At 42.9% G+C, this 21406-nt stretch overlaps 1 protein-coding gene across 1 annotated transcript in view; it reads right to left on the reverse strand.

The window, feature by feature from the left end:
• Positions 1–503: 503 nt before the first annotated feature.
• Positions 504–21406, reverse strand: part of NFE2L3 (NFE2 like bZIP transcription factor 3) — a 47250-nt gene continuing 26347 nt past the window's right edge. The window contains exons 2-5 of the mRNA XM_061585675.1: positions 19764–20209; positions 11775–11930; positions 6157–6240; positions 504–4641 (exon numbers count right to left, since the gene is read on the reverse strand). Coding sequence (XP_061441659.1) covers positions 3463–4641; positions 6157–6240; positions 11775–11930; positions 19764–20209 — 1865 coding nt within the window. The 3' untranslated portion in view covers positions 504–3462. The remainder of the gene's footprint in view (positions 4642–6156; positions 6241–11774; positions 11931–19763; positions 20210–21406) is intronic.

Here is a 21406-nt window from a genome sequence, read left to right on the forward strand (position 1 = left end):
AGTATCCACAAAGGGCATGGCTGGCTGAAACATTGAACAGGAGCAAACAAGGGTAAATGGTAAATACAGAAAGCCAATAATTTTACAGGCTGAACATAGTCCCTGGTCTACTGAGCCTTATGGGCACAGAAGCACTTTACCATTGTTGAACAACTCCAGAATGTATTTTTAGGTAACAATCCTTAAACACTTTGACACAATTTGGGGAAAAGCAAATAAAGACATTGCCTATGTGAATCTTGTTAACAATACATCTCCCAGCAAAGCCTATTGCTGTTTTTTTTAGCAATGTTATGAACTTTGTCAGTATTCTTGCATACCTGAGCTAGATGGTTTTATTTGGAAGGGTATATCCACTCCTCTTCAAAAACAAAAATTAAAATGTACTTGCGGCATGTTAAAGAAATTACATGAACATGATTCATGGCTGGTGTTGGAGAAGCTAACAACGATTCTATTCGCTCATCATTTTGAAGCATACATGCTTTTTTTTAATAGGAAACTTGAATTGAATGCAATACAGAGGTACAAGGTTTGCCTTTCATAGAAAGTTTTTATTCTGGGCCTACGCTCCCAGGTGTATGCCACTAATTACTCTGGAATGCTTTATAAGGCAGATGTACATGTAAATATTTAAAATTCAAGATCAGTTTATACAAAGGGTATAGTGGATTCTGAAGATAAAAAGCAACAAAAGGGGAATTTGAAAGCAAATAATGGGTACATTTTATACCTCCTGTTGCATATGGGTAAAATTAATAAATGGAACCTGTTTAAAATACAGAAACATCTGGTCTTTTGCCAAGCTACAGATACCAGGTGACATCCAATGGTACCCATACTCAAATTAGACCCATTGAAATGGACTTCAGTAACATTTTTGTGGAGTTAATAGGAGTATGACTACTGCTGGATATTATTTGTCAGGTCCTACATCAGATGTGAATATCCACAAGTTCGTGCAAGCAATGAGTATTGTTTTAGGGAAGACTACTCATTTTATGGTGAATTAGAACTTAATGCATCCTCTCCCTCGCATAAACTCCAGGAATTCAGCCAATTCCTGTCGTCCTGTTGGTAGTACCATTGCAGAAGATGCTTGCAAAGTCAGTGATTGTTTTCTTGTTCAGAGGAAACAAATCTGGAAGATACGTGGAAGGTTGAGGAATATCTTTAATCAAGTGCGTGTTCCCTTTAAATGCACAAGTTCCCAGAGGCTTCAAATAAGTTCTTTGTGGTTGATCAAAGGGATTTACACATGCAGGAGTGTTTTTTGTGTTACAAGTTTGTGTGATCTTTAATAGGCTGGAAGAAGCGTAGTCAGGAATGGCTTCAAGCAAATTGTAAAATATTTCACTGCGATCTGCACATGAACAGAATACAGAAGGGAGAAGTTTGCTGATTTTTCTCCATTACAGCTCATACTGCATAAAATGCCACACTGCACAAGTCCTTTGGATGCCAGACAAATGTGTTCCTGCTAGACAGCTCTGCTGCCATCTTATGCTGGACAAATTGGAAACTCAATTATTTGAAAATGCTGCAGTGTAAAGACTGTCCTTTAGCTTTAGAGTGGATGGTATTTTGTCCCCAGCCCACTCCGTGCTTAAAGGTACATAGTGTGAGAATAGCAAAGTGCCAGTTTGAACTCTTTTTAAACTATGGCATTGATACTCAAAGATGGTTCACGGGGACTTCAGTTTTGTTTAAGGTAACTAGGAAAAACCTTCCACAAACATTTTAGTCCTGCAGGATACAGGCGGGCCCTGGTTATACGGCAGGTTCCATTTCAGACCCCCGCCATAAAGCGGAAATCACTAAAGCGGAACCCCATTGAGTATGATAGGGCTCATTGTGCAAAAATGCCGCAAAAACGGGGAATGAAAGCCGCCGCATTAGCGGAACGCCGGAAAGTGGGGCCCTACCGTAATATTTGGGATTTTTTACTTGGCTACATATCCTTTAGTCGAGTATAGTTCTTCCAATTGATCTCCATTACTATATTAATACATGGCTGGTTGTAATGTAGGACCTCAGGCATCTTCCTCCAAAAAGTGAAATAATTGCAGTAGTATCAGAAATATGCAATAATAACAGTAAGCAAGGGGGGGAAAGACAAATATAAAATCTCAACTTTAAATAATTTTGGTCATTTTTGTGCAAACAGGTGTTCATTAAAACTAAAGTGCAAGCTCTACTTGCATTTCAGTAGTTATGTTTAGTGATCAGGACTGTTGGGGAATTCATTTTTCATTTCATGACAATGAAATACTGCTATTTAGGCTGCTAAACAGAGTGGTAAGCGGCAGTAATGCAGCCAAAGCTGCTCATGGCCAGAGTTCGATTCCAATGAAAGGAGGAAGTGGAATCTCCGGTAAAAGGAGTCGAGGTCCACTCAGCCTTCTATCCATCTGTGGTCGGTAAAATGAGTACCTGGCATATGCTTGGGGGGGGGGGGTGTAAAGAAAGGCCGGGGACAGAATTGGCAATCCCACCCCATATATATGGTCTGCCTAGTAAATGTCACAAGATGTCACCCTAAGAGTCGGAAACGAGACTCACTACAAGTGCGGGGACACCTTTACCTTTTTTTGGCTGCTAAATTTACTTTCTGCTTTAATGCATTCCTAGGGCTGTATTTGTTCTCCAAAACACTGTACAACATTTGGTACTGGACACAAATCAGACTAATCCTAAACATACTTTCTAGGGAATAAGCCCTTTTGAACACATTGGGATTTATTTCTGAGACAATAGGATTGAAGAGTCAATATCCCCCAAACCTAAGCATTTAAAGTCAGACTTTGATGCCGAGAGAGGCTGGGGCTGAAGCTGTTGAAACACTTCTTTATGGCGTGTACATTCAAATCTATTTTCTCAAACCAGACTAGCTGGTTAGTACAGTGTTTCAAAAACCTGTTTGACCAAAAGTGGCAATGGAATACAAATGTGTTCAAAGACAACAATGCCACTTTCAGTATTTAAACTATTGTCTCTATTTATAAAAGAATATGAGTAAAACAGTGAAGCCATGGACAGGAGGATATCTTGTGGTCAAGAGACATGGCTTAAACTAGAGCTCAGCATAACAGTCCCATAATTAGCAGAAACCTGAATAAAATACAAAAATTGGTTTAATCCATAAATTATTCAGATGGAGAAAAATCTTTGGCCAGACATTTATTTTATAAGGCATTGTGTTCACAGTCCTATGTATACATTTGTAAAGATGTAATATTTGAGAATACAGTCTAGATTGGATTAAAAGGAAATCCACAGAGTGAAATACTTAAGTGGTGCAGTTTGGAAATTTCATGGTATAGAAGTCATAATTTTGATAATGTGGGTGAACGAAGTAGATCCTTACTATAGTTTATTTGCTCCTGTGTAAACTAATTTATAAATGGGTGGGTTTTTTTTAAAAAAAATTGTGACACTTCCATTACTATAGCTTAAGTTTTTTTAGTCTATGGCTGTCATTTTAAAAATTTTGTTATCTTGTTTAAGTTTGATGGCTTTTCCCGGTACAACCAGAACACTGCCATTTTCACAACAATGTAGAGTGTATTGGTTTGGGTTAACAGGTCTTCCTTGATCATCTCTTAATCTACTAAAAATGTCACAATAAAGATTATTTAGTTTTTGTTTTATATTGCTAATTGATCTATTACACTGGGCTTTTTCCTCCTTAAGCCTTTCCTTTTTTGCTTGAAGGTGACACACATCATCTTCAAGGTTCATAATTGCATCTAGTTTACGTTTACGGCAGTTTTGAGCAGCAACTTTATTTTTTCCTCTCCGCCTTATGTCACGAATGAGTGATAGCTGATTATCTGTCAAGTAGTATTTTGATAACATGCTGTTAAAGGAATCAACAGGGAGGGTCACAATATCATTTACAGAGAGTGGAATTCTCAGGACTTTTGCACTGTATTCATCACGGCTTTGGTTTCTGTCTTTGTTATCTTCATTTCTACTTCTGGCTTTACTGGATTTCTCGGGCTGTGTGAGGTAATGCTCCAATACAGAGGATGCCAAATGATGTGGGATCTGACTGTACGTATGATCATGAAGCACATTTACAAATGATTCTGCACTAAGGTCATAATCTGTGTGGAAATATTCGCTATATCCTAAACAGCAACCTCCTAAAACATCACAGGTGGCAGATTCAGCATCACTATCGCAGGTAAAAACAAATGATGAGCTGCTGTGATTTAAATCTAAAGACAGTCCAGAATCAGAATCTTGTTCTTCAAAAAGACAGGAAGCTTCCACAGAATCAAAATTTTCCTCCATAGCTAATGATGTGAGTCTTATTTCATCAAACCTATTTCCATCTAGGCCCAAGAAAAAATCCTGATTTGTAAGGTTCCTACAACAATTGCCAGATGCAAATACCTCTAGCATGTTGGTGCCATTTATTAGTGCTGTGTGAGAATCTGTTAATGACAAAGTCTCCAATATCTCCAAATTCCTCTCTGCATTTCCTGTAACAGTGTGGTCTGATTCCGTCATCGTAGCATCGTGAAGGCTAACATCATGGCTAATAGCCTGAGTCAAATTAACAGTATTGTGAAAGTTCAACAAGTTCACCCCTCTGTCGTTGCTAACAGATACACTATTTCCCAAGAAGCGTTCCTAAAAGGGAAAAAAGAAAACATGTTTTCTATGTACAGTTGAATCCATGTTGAAATCTTGCAACTCTCCCTATTTTTAAATACTTTCTGTCAGGCTCAACAGCATCACTTCATTTACTATCCTGGAAAATAATTTTTATTTCCAAAATTCAGTTGTAGTCTCCATACAGTTAAAAAATGTCTTGTTTACCCTTTCCCCCCATAGTACTCTAAAAATACAAAATGCTTTCTGCAATACCAGCTGTTATAGACCGTCATTAAGACAACCCAAGCGAGTATTGGGAAAAGCACGAAAAGTAACTCAGTAAAATGCAGTATCAGTTTGTCCAGTATCTATTGCAATAGAAATTGGGAGACCACCACTATCCACTCCTGCTGAAATAAGTGAATTGTGCATAATAAATATTTAGAAAACATCAAGTCACATGTTCTGTAGCCTTCACCTTGTCTTCACCTCTTTCAAGGGCAGAATTCTTAGGAAGAGGCTACCCAGCAGACCTAAGGGGTGGTGGTAATATGGGGAAAGAGACACTGAGCTATGCAGGAAGAGCTTGAAAAGTAACAAACAAGCCCCTTGAAAATTGGTCCAACACTCAGCCTTTGGTTAGAATAGACAAGAGCTCTACTAGGTTATTAGTTAATAAAATACAGACTTGGAAGTCAGCATATTGATTATATTGCTATATCATTCAACACTTCCACACAGATTATTAATGACATGAGATAATGAGCCATGTAGAACACCACAGCACAACATCCAGGCTGATGAACAGGAATTCTCTACATCAGGGATGGTGGTCCTCAGGTTCAGGTGGCAAATGCTGGCCCCCCAGGCCTTTCCATCTGACCCACAGGACTCCCCTAGGCCACACCCCTTCTTCCCAGGATGCACATCTCATACTCTGCACTGCACCCTTCTTGAGTGCTTTTGTCTGGCTGAAATGTGTCCATATGCTAACGCCTCTTGGTTGTCTGGATGGAAGATAGAGAGGGGTGTGTGTCTTTGAAACCTGACTTTTGCATGGCTGGAATTCGGCTGACTACAAAGATAAGTATCACATTTGTTGCTCTGCCCACCACTGGCTGACATCCTTGGAAGGCTATCCATGAAGAAATGTGGCCCATGGCCTGTCTTATATGGAACCCTTTAGCTTTGTCTAGTCAAAAGGAAGTTAAAAAAAATTAACACACCTAAATCAATTACTACACTACACTGCAGTTTTATTTTAATACTTTTAGCTTCTATAGTGCAAAAGGAGGCTTCTGTTGCAACAACTAAAAAAATGGAGCTGTAGAAATAAGCAGGAAAGAATTTTAGACAGTTCCTCAGATTGTACTTAGGCAAATCAAACATCTTGGAAGCAGGTAATTAGTGAAAAGCAGGTGGTGTGCAGTTGAATCATCAAGCTTCTGAAAATATGATTTTAAAAAGTTGGTTTTAAATGGTTTATAATAAAAGAATACTTTTAACTGTTTGGGATAGCTGAAAAGCTGATATGCACATTTCCACACTTACTTCCAGTGTGTTTCCAGTCAGTAATGTTGGCAGTGGAAAGTAACCTTCCAGTGGGAGGAAAGAATCAGTAAGGCTGCTGTGATCCTGTTGCACACGCACACACCCCAAAAAAAACACAACAGTCAATAGGCATTTCTTCACTGATAAGGACAAGTTCTACTTAGAATTGTAAAGGGAATCAGGAAAGAAAGACACAGACACTTGATTTCTTTAGGCCACCTTAGCCACTGAAGATGGGTGCAGCTGCAATCCTATACCCACTTACCTGCAAGCAAGTCGCACTAAATTTGATGAGACTTACTTCCAAGTCAATATATATATGTTTGCACTGTAAGGGAAAGGTGTCCCCGCACTTACAGTGCAAGTCGTTTCCGACTCTTAGGATGCCGTCTTGCAACGTTTACTAGGCAGACCATATATATGGGGTGGGATTGCCAGTTCCTTCCCCGACCTTTCTTTACCCCCCAGTATATGCTGGGTACTCATTTTACCGACCATGGATGGATGGAAGGCTGAGTGGACCTTGACCCCTTTTACCAGAGATTCGACTTCCCCCTTCCGTTGGAATTGATCTCTGGCCGTGAGCAGAGCTTTGGCTGCGTTACCACCGCTCACCACTCTGCACCACAGAGGGTATTTGCACTGTAAAGTCACCTAATGTTTGCTCAAATCTGCTTTTTGGGTTCTGTTGTCTGTGTTTATTCAGATTTTGTATTGTTTTTATTGTTTGGGGTCACCAACGTAGTCCTTAAGAGCTTCCCCTGGTGCATGCAGAGCCTCTGAGCCCACATCCATTTGCTTCCCCCTTTAACATACTGTGGTAAAGATTGTTATCTTTTTCCTTCCTTGAAAAGCACATAGAGCTGAACGAGGATATTGGAAGAATTATGCTCTTTCTCACTTCTTTCAGTTGTAAGTGCTTTTCAAGGCATCTGTCCAGCTGAACAGAAAGTTGACTGACCAAGAAGGTAGGATTGAAAGGGAAGAGAATGCTGCACCAAAACAAGAAGGCACATGGGTGCGTGTGCACAAAAGCCAGATCCACTAAAATGAATCCTCCTGATATTGCATAACATGTTCACGGGTTACCCATCACCACCACTGTCAAATCAAAGGTGGCATTCAAACATAGTTCTCCCCCTCTTGAATTTTTTACAGTCGCAACAATCGTGACGCAGATTAGGCTGCGACACAGTGACTGGCCCAAAATCACACAGTGAGCTTCATGGCTGAGTGGGGATTTGAACCTTGGTCTCCCTGGCCCCAGTCCAGCACTCTGTGATGGTGGTTTTGGAGGGAGCCTGTGTAAAGTCATACAAATTCAAGAGGATGCATTTTATTTATTTATTATATACCGCCCCATAGCTGAAGCTCTCTGGGCGGTTTACAGTAACTAAAGACATTAAAAACAAATATACAAATCTAAAACACATCTTTTAAAAACAATTTAAAACTCATCCTTTAAAAACAATTTAAAACACATGCTAAAATGGCTGGGTGAAGAGGAAAGTCTTGACCTGGCGCCGAAAAGATAACAGTGATGGCGCCAGGCGCACCTCATCAAAAAGATCATTCCATAATTTGGGGGCCACCACTGAGAACGCCCTCTTCCTTGTTGCCACCCTCCGAGCTTCTCTCTGAGTAGGCACCCAAAGGAGGGCCTTTGATCTTGACCGTAGTGTACGGGTGGGTTCGTATCAGGAGAGGTGTTCCATCAGGTATTGTGGTCCCAAGCCATGTAAGGCTTTATAGGTTAAAACCAGCACCTTGAATTGAGCTCAGAAACATACAGGCAGCCAATGCAAGTGGGCCAGAATCGGTTTTATATGTTTGGACCGTATGGTCCCTGTTACCAATCTGGCCGCTGCATTTTGCACAAGCTGCAGTTTCCGAACCGTCTTCAAAGGCAGCCCCACGTAGAATGCATTGCAGTAATCTAACTTGGAGGTTATCAGAGCATGGACAACTGAAGCTAGGTTATCCTGTCCAGATAGGGGCGCAGCTGGGCCACCAACCGAAGTTGGTAGAAGGCACTCCGTGGCACCGAGGCTACCTGAGCCTCAGGTGACAGATGGTTCTAGGAGAACCCCCAAGCTACGAACCTGCTCCTTCAGGGGGAGTGCAATCCCATCCATGACAGGTTGGACATCCAACATCTGGTCAGAAGAACCACCCACTAGCAGCATCTCAGTCTTGTTTGGATTGAGCCTCAGTTTATTAGCCCTCATCCAGTCCATTGTCGCAGCCAGGCACCGGTTCCGCACATTGACAGCCTCACCTGAAGAAGATGAAAAGGAGAAGTAGAGCTGCGTGTCATCAGCATACTGATGGCAACGCACTCCAAAGCTCCGGATGACCGAACCCAATGGTTTCATGTAGATGTTGAACAGCATGGGGGACAGAACTGACCCCGTGGAACCCCATACTGGAGAGTCCAGGGTACCGAGCAATGTTCCCCAAGCACCACCTTCTGGAGCCGACCTGCCAAGTAGGAGTGGAACCACCACAATGCAGTGCCTCCCACTCCCAACTCAGCCAGTCTTCCCAGAAGGATACCATGGTCGATGCTATCGAAAGCTGCTGAGAGATCAAGAGGAATCAACAGAGTCACACTCCCCCTGTCTCTCTCCCAACAAAGGTCATCATACAGGGCGACCAAGGCTGTTTCCGTGCCAAAACCAGGCCTGAAACCTGACTGAAATGGATCCAGATAATCGGTCTCATCCAAGAGTGTCTGGAGCCGGCCTGCAACCACTCGTTCAAGGACCTTGCCCAGAAATGGAACATTTGCTACCAGCCTATAGTTATTAAGATTTTCTGGGTCCAAGGAAGGTCTCTTCAGGAGTGGTCTCACTACTGTCTCTTTCAGGCAGCCAGGGATCACCCCCTCTCGCAGAGAAGCATTAATCACTTCCCTGGCCCAGCCGGCTGTTCCATCCCTGCTAGCTTTTATTAGCCAAGAAGGGCAAGGATCCAGCACATAAGTGGTTGCACGAACCTGTCCAAACACCTTGTCAACGTCCTCAAGCTGTACCAACTGAAACTCATCCAAGAAATTGGGACAACGCTGTGCTCTGGATACCTTGCTTGATTCACCTGCTACAACACTGGAGTCTAAGTCCTGGCAGATGCTAAAGATTTTATCCTGGAAGTGCCTAGCAAATTCATTACAATGGGCCTCAGATGATTCTACCATGTCCCTGGGGCCAGAGTGTAATAGCCCCCAGACAATTCTGAAGAGCTCTGCTGGGCAGCAGATTGATGATTTGATAGTGGCAGCAAAATATTGTTTTTTTGCTATCCTCACTGCCCCTAAATACATAGGCACTTACCAGTGTATAATTGCATCCACTAGGAGTTCGTTTCCATCTGCACTCAAGTCATCTCCTATATTGTTTCATCGCTCTCAGCTCTGGGGTATACCATGGAACCACACTAGCTCTACACAGGAGGGGGCGCTCAGAAGCAATCATGTCAACCGCCCGGGTCATTTCTGTATTCCACAGTTCAACAGGGTTTCAACAGCCGCTCCAGCCCTATCAGCCGGAAAACTCCCCAGAGCCCTTTGGAAACCATCCGGATCCATTAGTCTCTGGGGGCGGACCAACTTAATAGGTCCCCCACCCTTGCAGAGGGGAAAAGCTGCTGTAAGTCAAAACTTCAGCAAGCAGTGATCTGTCCATGACAGAGGGACTGATGTAAGGCCCCCCACATTCAGATTACCAACTCAATGACCAGTTGCAAAAACCAAATCTAGAGTATGCCCTGCTACATGTGTTGGGCCAAGGGCATATTGGGATAGTCCCATGGTTGTCATGGAGACCATGAAATCCTGAGCTGCCCCAGATAAGGTGGCCTCAGCATGGATGTTGACATCTCCCAGAACCAACAGTCTGGGGGATCTCAACAATACACCCGAGACCACCTCCGTCAGCTCAGCTAGGGAGTCTGTTGGACAGCACACCAACAGAATCCCCAGTCTGTCCCGCTGATCCAACATAAGGCGCAAACACTCCAGACCAGTAGTCACATGAACAGGGTGCTTGCAGAGGGAGATGGAGCTCCTATAGACCACAGCAACCCCTCCCGGGCCCTCAGGTCTACCCTGATGCTGAACCAGGTACCCTGGTGGGCATAGCTGGGAGAGACTGACTCCCCCCTGCTCACCCACCAGGTCTCGGTTATACATGCCAGATCGGCTGCCTCATCCACTATTAAATCGTGAATGAGGGAGATTTTATTATGCACCGATCTGGCATTTAGGAGCAGCATCCGGAGGCCTGAGAGCTGGCTGATAGGGCAACCAACAAACCTACGGGTGTAGGGAGGACCGGAACAAGGCACAGTCGTTAAGTGCCTGGGCCACATTCCCCTTACCTGGCAAGTCCTCCTCACAATGCCATATCTCCCGCGACCCGTCACTACACTAATTGGGCCCCCCTCAGATCTCCCCACTTGGCTCTGAGTCCTCTCTCCCAGGCACATGACTCAAGACCCACAAAAAGGCAGACAAAGCAGGAGGCACCTCAGCCAGCCAGCTTATATATCCCCTCCAGATACATAATTTTTGATTCAAGTTTTCCCCACCCTCCATGGAAAAATAAAGACTTGATATGTGAGCAGTCTCCCTCTCTTTGGGGGAGAGAAGAAATCTGAAGAAGTGGTGCACATGACACATGCTCAAGATTCCATGGACCCCAAAGAGGCTGGTGACCCCTTTTCCCTGTCCTGTCAACTGGCCTGCGAACCAACTTTCTGAAGGGTAATATATATCTGTGTTCAATAAATATATACGTCACTGAATGATGGTAACACTTGCACACACCAAAGCAAGCCACTTTCTTACCAAGTTAACTGGCCAGTGGTACATCTATGATGAAACTATAAACAGCACATCTTCTTACATTTTGTTAGCTATACACACAGAGTGGACTCAGACAATTGGGAGTCATGCAATGGCAAATTAATACAACATGCTGTCTTCCATCAAGGAGTTAAGTATCACCATTCCATGACATTTCCATGCACCTACAGACAAAGTGGCAATGCTTGGCTTAAGAGTTTGATAGTTACCACTCCCATGGTTAAAAAAAGTGCCATATGATAAAAGTTTTAATAAGTTGCAATTGTCCGAATCCTCCCACCACTTCCAGGTTAAAACTCTGAAAAGTATTCACTTACTTTGACAGCCTACTGCTGTTTTTGGAATTAAACACAAGTGAATGTATCCTGTTCTGGCTCTCTGGAAGAAAGCTGGCTAAATCAAGATGATTAAATGTGTAAGGCTGCAATCCAATACATGTCTACTCAGAAGTCAGCACCATTGGGTTTAATGGGACTTACTCCCAGGTAAGTGTGTATTGGATTGCAGCCTAAGACACTCTGCTTTCAGGAGGGGCAGAATGACTATGTTCCTAAAGGTGAACAAAGGATGGGGATAAACATGCTTTCCTTTAAATATTCATTGTTCACAAAGAATCAGAATCCTATTATAACAACATTACATTATGATTTAAAGTTTTATAATCAAAATTTTTTAAACAAAAGTTTCAAAGAAAGAAAAAAGCTGACCATACAGCATAAATAAAACTCAACATAACTTTCCTCATTACTCTCACCAAACAGTTGGAAACAGGACTCGCCCTCTCTTTCCAATCATCTTGGTCACTTTTATCACTCTCTGTATCTTCCTCCTCTTGAGATTCTGAGTCTTCATCTTCCTTGGGTAACAAACAGTGTTCCAAAAAGTCCTGGTTCACTTTTAAGTCTACATTCTGTAAATATTAGAACAGGAAAGAACAATTTTCAGCACTGCAAGTCTGATAGGTTAGGGACCAGCATACTATCAAATAAAGATTGTTCTGATGTGTGTAGTCTCTCTAGTAATTGTTCACCAGTTGCAGCCCAACACTCCCTAACCTGCAGTGTTTAATAAGCTGTTCTGCATCTGATCACCACACCTCAAATGGAGACTTCAGGTTATGTTGTAAAACTCTTTTAATGCCAGATAGCAACAATAATCTGAAAGAAGTGTCTATCCACCCACTTTTATATTTAATGCATTTAAACTGGAAGACCTAATTCCATATTATACTGATTAAGCCATAGTAGGCGTATGTCTGTATTATGAAAAACAGTAAGTGAAATCCCATCTCACTGGTTTCTGTGGCTAGACCACAAAGGTGTATAGTCAACTCCAGGAGGTATAGTACTACTGAAGTCATCAGCTTGCACATACTATGTTTTGAGTGTTTTTTGGCCTCCTGGCAGTTATGCAGAGGGGTGCCACAGGGCACTATTTTACTCCCAATGGTATTTATTACCCTTAGGAGCGGTCATTAGGAATTCAGGAGCAAGGTACCATCAGTTTAATGACAATACTCAGCTTGATTTCTCTTCCATAATATCTGAATCAGAAGATGCTGTGTGGGCTCTCAACCAGTGCCTTGATGCAGAGGTGGGATGGATGAGGGAAAATAAGCTGAACTTGAATCCTGACAAAAACAGAGGTGGTGTGGGTGAGTGGTTTCCATGTTCAAGAAACTGCCTGCCCTGGACAGAGTTGGACTCCCCTTGAAGGAACAGGTACTCAGTCTGGGTGCTTCTGGATTAGGGTTGCCAGGTTCAGGGCCTGAGACTGATCCTGTATCTTTAGGAGAAGAGAAAGTCAGCCAAGTGCAGGTGTTCTTGCAACACTGTAATGGGAAAAACCACAAGGTGGAATTCTCCCTTCCCCCTGCACAACTTTTAAAGATACAGAAGACCTCTTGGAGGCTGGGCCTGGCAACCAAGAGGTCTTCTGTATCTTTAAAAGTTGTGCAGGGGGAAGGGAGAATTCCACCTTGTGGTTTTTCCCATTACAATGCTGCAAGAACACCTGCACTTGGCTGACTTTCTCTTCTCCTAAAGATACAGGATCAGTCTCAGGCCCTGAGCCTGGCAACCCTATTCGGGATCCTTCTTTGTCACTGGAGGCCCAGGTAGCCTCAGTGGCTAGAAGCACCTTTTACCACCTCTGCCTGGTATGGGAGCTACAACAGTTCCTGGACCAGGAGAGCATGTGCACAGTAGCTGAGGTACTGGCAACTTTAAGATTGAATTACTGCAATGAACTCTATCTGGGGCTTCCCTTGCGCTTGACCCAGAAACTGCAGTTAGTGCAGAATGCTGCAGACAGGAGTGAGACCCTATCAGCATATAACACGTCTGTTCAGAGATCTGCACTGGCTGCCGATTTATTATTGGGCCACGTTCAAGGTGTTATTGTTGGTATATAAAAACCTTAACAGCTTGGGACCAGTTTACTTGCAGCATTTCCTTACTCAATATGTGCCCACTCAACTGCTTTGACTGGCAGAACTGGCACTATTACAGGTGCCACATAATACTTATTCCATACTTGTAAGAAATCATTCTGTAGGCAGCACCTACATTTTGGAACTGCCTGTCTATTGACATCAGGCAGGTGTCCGCTGTATTCTCTTCAGCATTTTAAAATATTTCTGTTTAGGCAAGCCTATCTGGACACGTAGACATTGATGAGTTTTAATAGCTTTTTAGCTTACTGATTATCTCAATTGTCTTTTAAATGTTTTTAATTACTTGTTTTAAATGTTTTTATTGCTACTTTTAGTATTTCTTGTAAACTGCTGTGAGGTTATGTTATAATCAAGCAAAATGTATGTTTTGTTAAATTTAAAAAAATTAAAACCATGGTTTGTTGGACAAAGCATGAGTAAGCCAAAGGACATTCTGCAGAAGATCAAAGTAACTATGTTTCGTTTAGTCATACTCTGTCCTCCTTCCACCCTGCTGACTTCCCATCCTCAGTTGTCTCTCCTTCTGAGATCCTTTAAGACTTCATGATAGCCAACTGCCTCACTGTGTAAACATCCCCCTTTCTAGTAGCTGGTGACAAGAGCAAGGGTGTGGAAACCTTGGCCATCTTCAGCAGCTGTTGCCAAATCCATTCCCAGCCTCCTAAAATCCATGCTCCTTTGCAGTGTGTAGCTTTAACTCTTTTCTTCCTCTCTATGATCAGGCTTTTTTTCCTTTTTCTTTCCTCAGTTGGTTAACTGTGAATTTATGCTTTGAGTTTAGTAAGCATCACCTATATTGTAGCCACCCCCTCCCTCTCCCCTAGCCCTCTGTTGTTAGGTAGTTTGAAAAGACTGCTTTTACATAAGCACACTTAAGTAGCTTCATCTGTTAGTTGTAATGGTTATCATGAACATAACCTCATTTTGAACTGCCCTCCCCGATTCAACATCCACTCTTCTGTGCCTGTATTTTATTTCTGTGCCTCACTAACAAAATACAAAGTTTTTCCGCTGCAAGTCCTACCTAACTGGAGAAAGTACATTTGTTTCATAACAATGCTTCACCACCCCATTTCCTCCTTACTATTTCTTTTTGTAGCTGTGCAACTTTGACCAGTAAACTCCCAACCCTTTAGAACTGCTCACCTCCAAGAGGTCTTCTGTATCTTTAAAAGTTGTGCAGGGGGAAGGGAGAATTCCACCTTGTGTTTTTTCCCATTACAGTGTTGCAAGAACACCTGCACTTGGCTGACTTTCTCTTCTCCTAAAGATACAGGATCAGTCTCAGGCCCTGAACCTGGCAACCCTAACAAAGAATGTGCCAAACACACAGCTCAGAGGTTGCCACAGAGAACTGAGGTGAGATGGAGGTGCCATTCATTGGGGGTTCTCCTGATCTAGGCCTACCCCTTCTGTCTGAGGTACAGCAGGTGGGAATATAAGACAAGTTCTTATTAGCTGTGGCACCTAGTTCATTAAATGCCCTCCCTAGAGAAGTCACCTGGCTTCATCACTGCTCACCTTTTGGTGAGCAACAAAAGCCTGGTTCTTTCAGCAAGCATTTGGAATGGAGACAAATGGCTTTGTTTTACATTAATACAAATGCAAATATTATGTGGTGATCTGTATTAAATAATATTGTTGTGTTTTTAATGATTTCATGATTGTTTTTAATATTGTCATGTTAGCCACCTTGGGGGAATAAAGATAGAAATATCTCAATCAATTAATTAAATTAATAAGCAAGAGTTGTTAAATTGCTTACTTGGTGTTTGCTAGGAAGCTACATGATAGGCAAGAAAAACTAATGTTAGCATAGTACAACATTATTCTTATGCTGTATACCTCCAATGGAAGTTCTCAAGAGAACCTCAGCTAGAAAATTAATAATCTCTTGCTCCAGTGCTCAGATCCCTCTAGGTTAGGGTGGAGAAACTTGTTCTACAACTACCTACAGAAGTAACAGATCTGGAATCATAGCCAAGTAAATACTTGCACAAAATTCCTTTACAATGGGGGAAAATTTATTTTAAAAATAGAAACAATAGAGAATTTAAGTGATATGGCAATGAGCTAAAAGTTAGAAGTAGAATTCCCTTGTATCTCAAAATCTGCTTGGCAAAGGCATGGCTATTTGTATACATCTTAAAAGTTCCTAAACTGAAAAGCTAAGACAATTATGATATTCTTAGGATTCTTACAGAGCTGAATATTTGTGAAGGACAAGATGGATACAATGGTATAATTCAGTGGGTTCCTGAACTTTTTTCCCCATGGACCACTTGAAAATTGATGAGGGTTTTGAAAGATGACAATTTTTCTGCCTGTTGTAGCAATTGTAATGTGCTATGCTAGACAGAATTCAATATTATAATACAATATTATAACAACGACAACAACATTTATTTATAATGCCACTTCCACCAAAGGGCAGCACACCAAACATATACAATTAAAATTAATACAGACAAACCACGGACCACCTGAATGAAACTCATGGACCACTGGTTGTGCATGCAGCTAATTCTGCATGGGCTGCTTTTAATGCAAGAAGTCCCATCTCATTGTGTATGGGTTGCAATTCTATGTACTTCTGCTTGGAAGTAAGCACCATTGAATACAATGGTACTTCTGAACAAACAATGTTTGAAAGATACTTTTAAGGCTGCATTGCTAAACCTGTTTGCAAATGTTTAAGTCTCAGTTAAGCCTATTGGACCTTGAAGCATGCAAGCAGCCTATATTGTGGTTCTGTTGAAACCCTATCAATTAAGGACTGAATTCAACCAAAGTAAATCAAGGCCCTAGTGATCACATATGCCTTCTCACAAGCTTCAGAAGGATATGTGAAGTACTTTATCCAGTATTTTGGTGACGCTCAAGACCATCTTTACACCTCTTTGATCAAAATGTAACCTCCAAGTTCAGAGGCAGTATGCCACTGAATCCCTGTTGCTGAGGAGAAGACCACTGATGCCTGCAAACTCTCCTTGTGGGCTTTGGGGAAACATCTGTGCCACTAGCTACTGTGGAAAGCAAGAACTCTGGACAAGACACATCTGTGGTCTGATCTAACAGAGCTCTTCTTCTGTGCCTCTTGTGTACTATTTGTGCTCCAAGAATGATTCAGAACAGAACATGGAAGAGAAATCAAATGCACGTTCTTGCTGATGAAGGCTCTACAGCTGCAGCACAGGATGATATAACAAAATTTAAACTAATATAACATTCACATTTATGGTATGTCTAATGGGTAGTAATGTCAATACTACTACCTATTAGATACAACAAATTTGCATTACAAAAAAAGATGCTAATGCATATGAAAAACAGTCTTAAATATTAGTAGGTTGTCCATAAACCATAGGCTAAAACCACAATGTCAAGGCACTTGGACTTCTCTTGTATATTCTTGCATGTGAGTAAACCTTGTTGAACTCAGTAGGACTTACCTCTGAGGAGAGCAGCATAGGAATCCACTGTCAGAATCTACTACACTCAGAGCCTGGATACTGTAACCATACTTTTTGGTGGAAAGTTTACAAAGCAATATTATGTACATACCATGGCCACAATCCAATATATAGTAAAGCAAGCTTCAGCCCATCAGTTTCAATAGGCTAAAACTGCCTCTTTCTGTGGGCTGGATCTTTATATTCATACACTTGTTATATTCTAGCATTGTTTACTCTTCTATTGTTCTTATTTTTAAATAGACTGTAAACCAGGTGTGAGGAACCTTTAGCCCTCCAGATGTTGCTGAACTATAACACCCATCATTCCTGGCCATTGGCCATGCTTGATGGCATTGATGAGAGTTGTAGTTCAGCAACATCTGGAAGGCCAAAAGTTCCCCACACTTGCTGTAAACTGTCTTGTGAATCATAGCTGAAAGGATGGATGGATAAAACATAAAGTACTGTTGGATACAAAGTCAGGGTATGCACTTTAAATTACATACTTTATTCTTTGCAGGATTAGGACATGGGACCAATGTGTAAACCTGATTCTGCCTTCTAGTAGCTTCATTTAATTGTGCACCAGCACTGATCTGCAAGTTCTTAAGGTATTATATTCTCTTTAATCAAGAGATTATTAAAAAGCACAAACCAGTTCACGTTAGTGTCAATGGGGCAACTCCCCTGAGTTTCAGAGAGAGTTGGAACAAAGACAAGGGATATATTGCCTATCAGAAAACAACATACAACTTTTTCTGAATAAAAAGATTAAACTCCCATTGATTTCTGAAGAACCAAATAAAGATGGAACTTAGTGTGCAGGTAGGCAAGGAGAAAAATCAGTTCCGAAAGCAAATCAGGTGCAGGAACTACCATCACTTCCCGCTCCAAACTTTTCTGTTACAAAGAAGGCAGTAGGTGTGAACCACTAATCTGAAAAGATAACCCTTGCTATTTCCTAAGAATATGTAGTATTGGACACTACAATATGCCCCCACATCACAGTGTGATCCTTATTCTAGACTCAAGCATCACAGCTCTATAGAAAGATCTCTCTTATTTCTGAATTTCAGCTCCCATCCAATTCCAAAACATACATTACAGTGCCCTTTATTTAGATAATCACTGCGAGTAAGACCCACTGAACTCAGCAAGATTTCTGTAAGCACACAAAGGATTGGTTTGTAAGCAATGCAAATTTGGATTCACATTTTCCCCAAAGTAATGGTAGCATGGGGATGGGAAGAGGTAAGACAGTACGTATAAAGAATAATAGAAATGGTCTAGCTGCCTGATTGATCAAATTCTAAACAGCTTCCTTCCCAACCCTTCGGCTTTCAGCAGATGCAATTCTGTTGAACGCCCAGGGCCACCCCAACAGTTGTAGCAACACCCTGATATATTTCATAGCAAGTAGAAAAGTAGCTGGGAGTTGCCACCCTACAGGTGGTGTTGTGTCATAAAGAGGATCAGAGCCAGTGAGATCACCTAGGCTTAAATCTTGGGATCTGTTTTTGGTGCCAGGATGCAGCCCAAAATCATGTGAAGGAAGACAAAAAGAGAATATATCTGAACATCTACAATCTATCTACATGTCCCACCAGTCTCCATACATGACAGCCAGTGTAATGTATTGGTTAGAGTGTTGGACAAGGATCTGGATTCGAATCCCCTACTCAGCCATGAAGCTTACTGGATGGCCTTGAGGCAGTCACTGCCTCTCATTCAGCCTAACCTACCTCACAGGGTTGTTGTGGGGATTAAATGAAGAATGAGAGAACCATGTACACCACCTTGGGCTCCTTTGAGAAAAGGCAAGATATAAAGGAAATAAATAAATAACAATACAGGACTAGGAAAAGGAAGGGTCATGGAGGATAAGGCCATCACTGGTTTCTTTTCAGGATGGCTATATACTACCTTCAGTATCCAAGGCAGTATGCTTCTGAATACCAGTCACTGGGGAACAGATGGGAGACTGCTATTGTGCTCATGACCTGCCTGTAGGTTTCCCATAAGTATCTGCGTGACAACAAGGATGCTGGGCTAGGTAGGCTTTTAGTTTAATCTAGCAGTGTTGTTATTCTTATGACACAAGTTCACAGGATGCAACTTCCAGGCAAGCTGGAGCTTCCCACACTTCATTATACATAAAGCAAAGCTTTGGAGCAGAACACCCCTATGCCATCTTTTGTTCAAGGCTGTAAGGAGCTGTCAAATCATTGGTCCATCCAGCCAAGTACAATCTACACTGCCACGCAATGACTCTTTATGGCATCATGCGGAGGCCTTTCTGGGTCAGCCTTTGCCACCAACCAGAGGAACAAGGGCAGCTAGGTCACTGGCAGCACCTCTATCCCAGCAAACCTGCCTGGCCCAACTGGGTATAAACCCTCCACTTTATTCCAGTGTTGCCAAACTGATCTCCTTCATCTACATTTCCCCTCCGCTCCCCACATCTCTTGTGGATCTTGTCTTTTTAGTTTGTACGCCTGAGGACACAACTTATGGACATATATAATGGTGGGAGTTAACGTTTGAGTGAAAAGTGGGATTAAAAACACAACTTAAAAAGTAATGATCCTTAAGGGCCTTTCACCAGAGAAGAATCTGCGTTTGAAGCCGGGTCCTTCTAACATGCGAAGAATGTGCTCTACAACAATCCTGCAAGGTGGGAGACACTTCAGTTAACAAGAGTGGTAAAAAAAAAACCAAGGAGGAATTCAAACTGCATTGCCTCTGTTGACTGACCTTGTGAACTCTGGGCCTCCCCTCTCCCAAAGTCTCTCAAGCTCCATAAGGAGAGGTGTTCCAGTTACCTAGCCCTTACCTCTGTTCGACTGGGGCATTTGTTTCCGTCTCCAGAGGCAGAGACGTTGGCTTCTGCTTCGAATTCGTCGTTGCTTCGCCGCAGGCATTGCCCCGGGCCAGAGGAGGGGGACTCACTAGCCTCCTCTCGGAGGCTGTTCCCGCCTCCAGCGGCGCCTGAAGCGGACGGCGCCGGCGCGGCCGCAGCTTCGCCCTCCTGGACTAACCAAGCGGCCACCCGCGTGGCGGGAAAGCGATGAGTCCCCAGCGCTCGCACCTCGCGTACCAAGAGGAGCTTGTGGAGCTGCAAGTGCAGCGATTCCACCGCCAGATCCTTCTTGCTGTAGTTCAGCAGTCTGAGTGGGGAGGAGACCTCCAAGTCTAGCTGAAGTTCCACGAGGCTGAGCAAAACAGACGCTCGGAGTAGCCAGTAGCCAACCCTCTTCTGAGCACCAGTAGCGCCGTCGCCTCCGCGTTTTCATGCCTCCTTTTCCCACTCGGCTTGTGCCCAGAGAGAGAGAGAGAGAGAGAGAGAGAGACTTGCGTGGGAACCGGGAGCGAGCTCTCCCGCTCGGCTCCCGGTTCTTGCTGCTGCTACTGCTGCTGCTAGTGCACACACCCTGTAACTGGCGCGCCGGGTCTTTGGCTTGGGCGGAGGAGCCACCGCCAAGAGGCGGGCTGCGTATCCTGGGAGCTCCCTAACACGTTCTTTGTTGTGGCTCCGCCGTCCCTAGCCGCCGCTGGAGTCTTCCAATGCAAGGGTAAGACAGGGAGGGAGAGGAGGAGAATCGAACACGTGTGGACTAGTGTGGGAATTGCCGTTGGGGAAAGGCAAAGGGCGGAGGAGCAGGACGTAATGGGAGTGGAGGGGTATGGCCGGAATGGTCGACAGGAGCCCGCTCGGAGGACGGCGAGGGAAGAGTGTTGAAAGCACAGGGAGCCTGCAGTGTAGTGGGTCTAATCTCTAGCCCCCAGTAGGATTTCAAGTTTAATTATTGTTTTTCATTACCTACATTGTTATTCTACCCTTCCTGCAAGGAGTACAAGTTCTTCTCCCCATTTTCCCTCACAGGTTGGGCTGAGGAACTGGGGTTTGAACCAGGCCCTAGGTTGGCACCACACTGATTCTGATAATTGGATGAAATCAATGTTGGCCACATCTTAGGGGGTGATTTTTTTCACTTCCTTGTTTTAGAGTGTTTCTGCTGAATCTATGGGACCTAAAGATGCTCACTTCTTTTTGAACCCCCTTGGCAAAGCCGGTACGCTCCTGAGATTTTCAACTACAACTATATAGAGCAACACCACTGTCAATGTGAGCTATTAATCTCATCTTCTCATGAAAGTAAAATAATGGGCAGTGCAATCCAGAGCTTGGAAAAGTTACTTTTTTGAACTACAACTCCCATCCAGTGGCCATGCTGGCTGGGGCTTAAGGGAACTGTAGTTGAAAAAATAACTTTTCCAAGCTGTGGTGCAATCCTATGCATGTTTACTTGGGCATATGTCCCACTTTGTTCCATGGGGCTTATTTATTATTTATGTATTTATTTATTAAATTTATATCCCGTCCTTCCTTTTCTCCCAGGGTGCCAAAAAACCCACTCTAAAACATCATAAAAACAGACTTTAAACAGACTCTTGAGTGTCCTTAGGACGGCAGCC

Source organism: Rhineura floridana, chromosome 10 (assembly GCF_030035675.1).
Source record: "Rhineura floridana isolate rRhiFlo1 chromosome 10, rRhiFlo1.hap2, whole genome shotgun sequence".
In the NCBI taxonomy this organism is placed as follows: domain Eukaryota; kingdom Metazoa; phylum Chordata; class Lepidosauria; order Squamata; family Rhineuridae; genus Rhineura; species Rhineura floridana.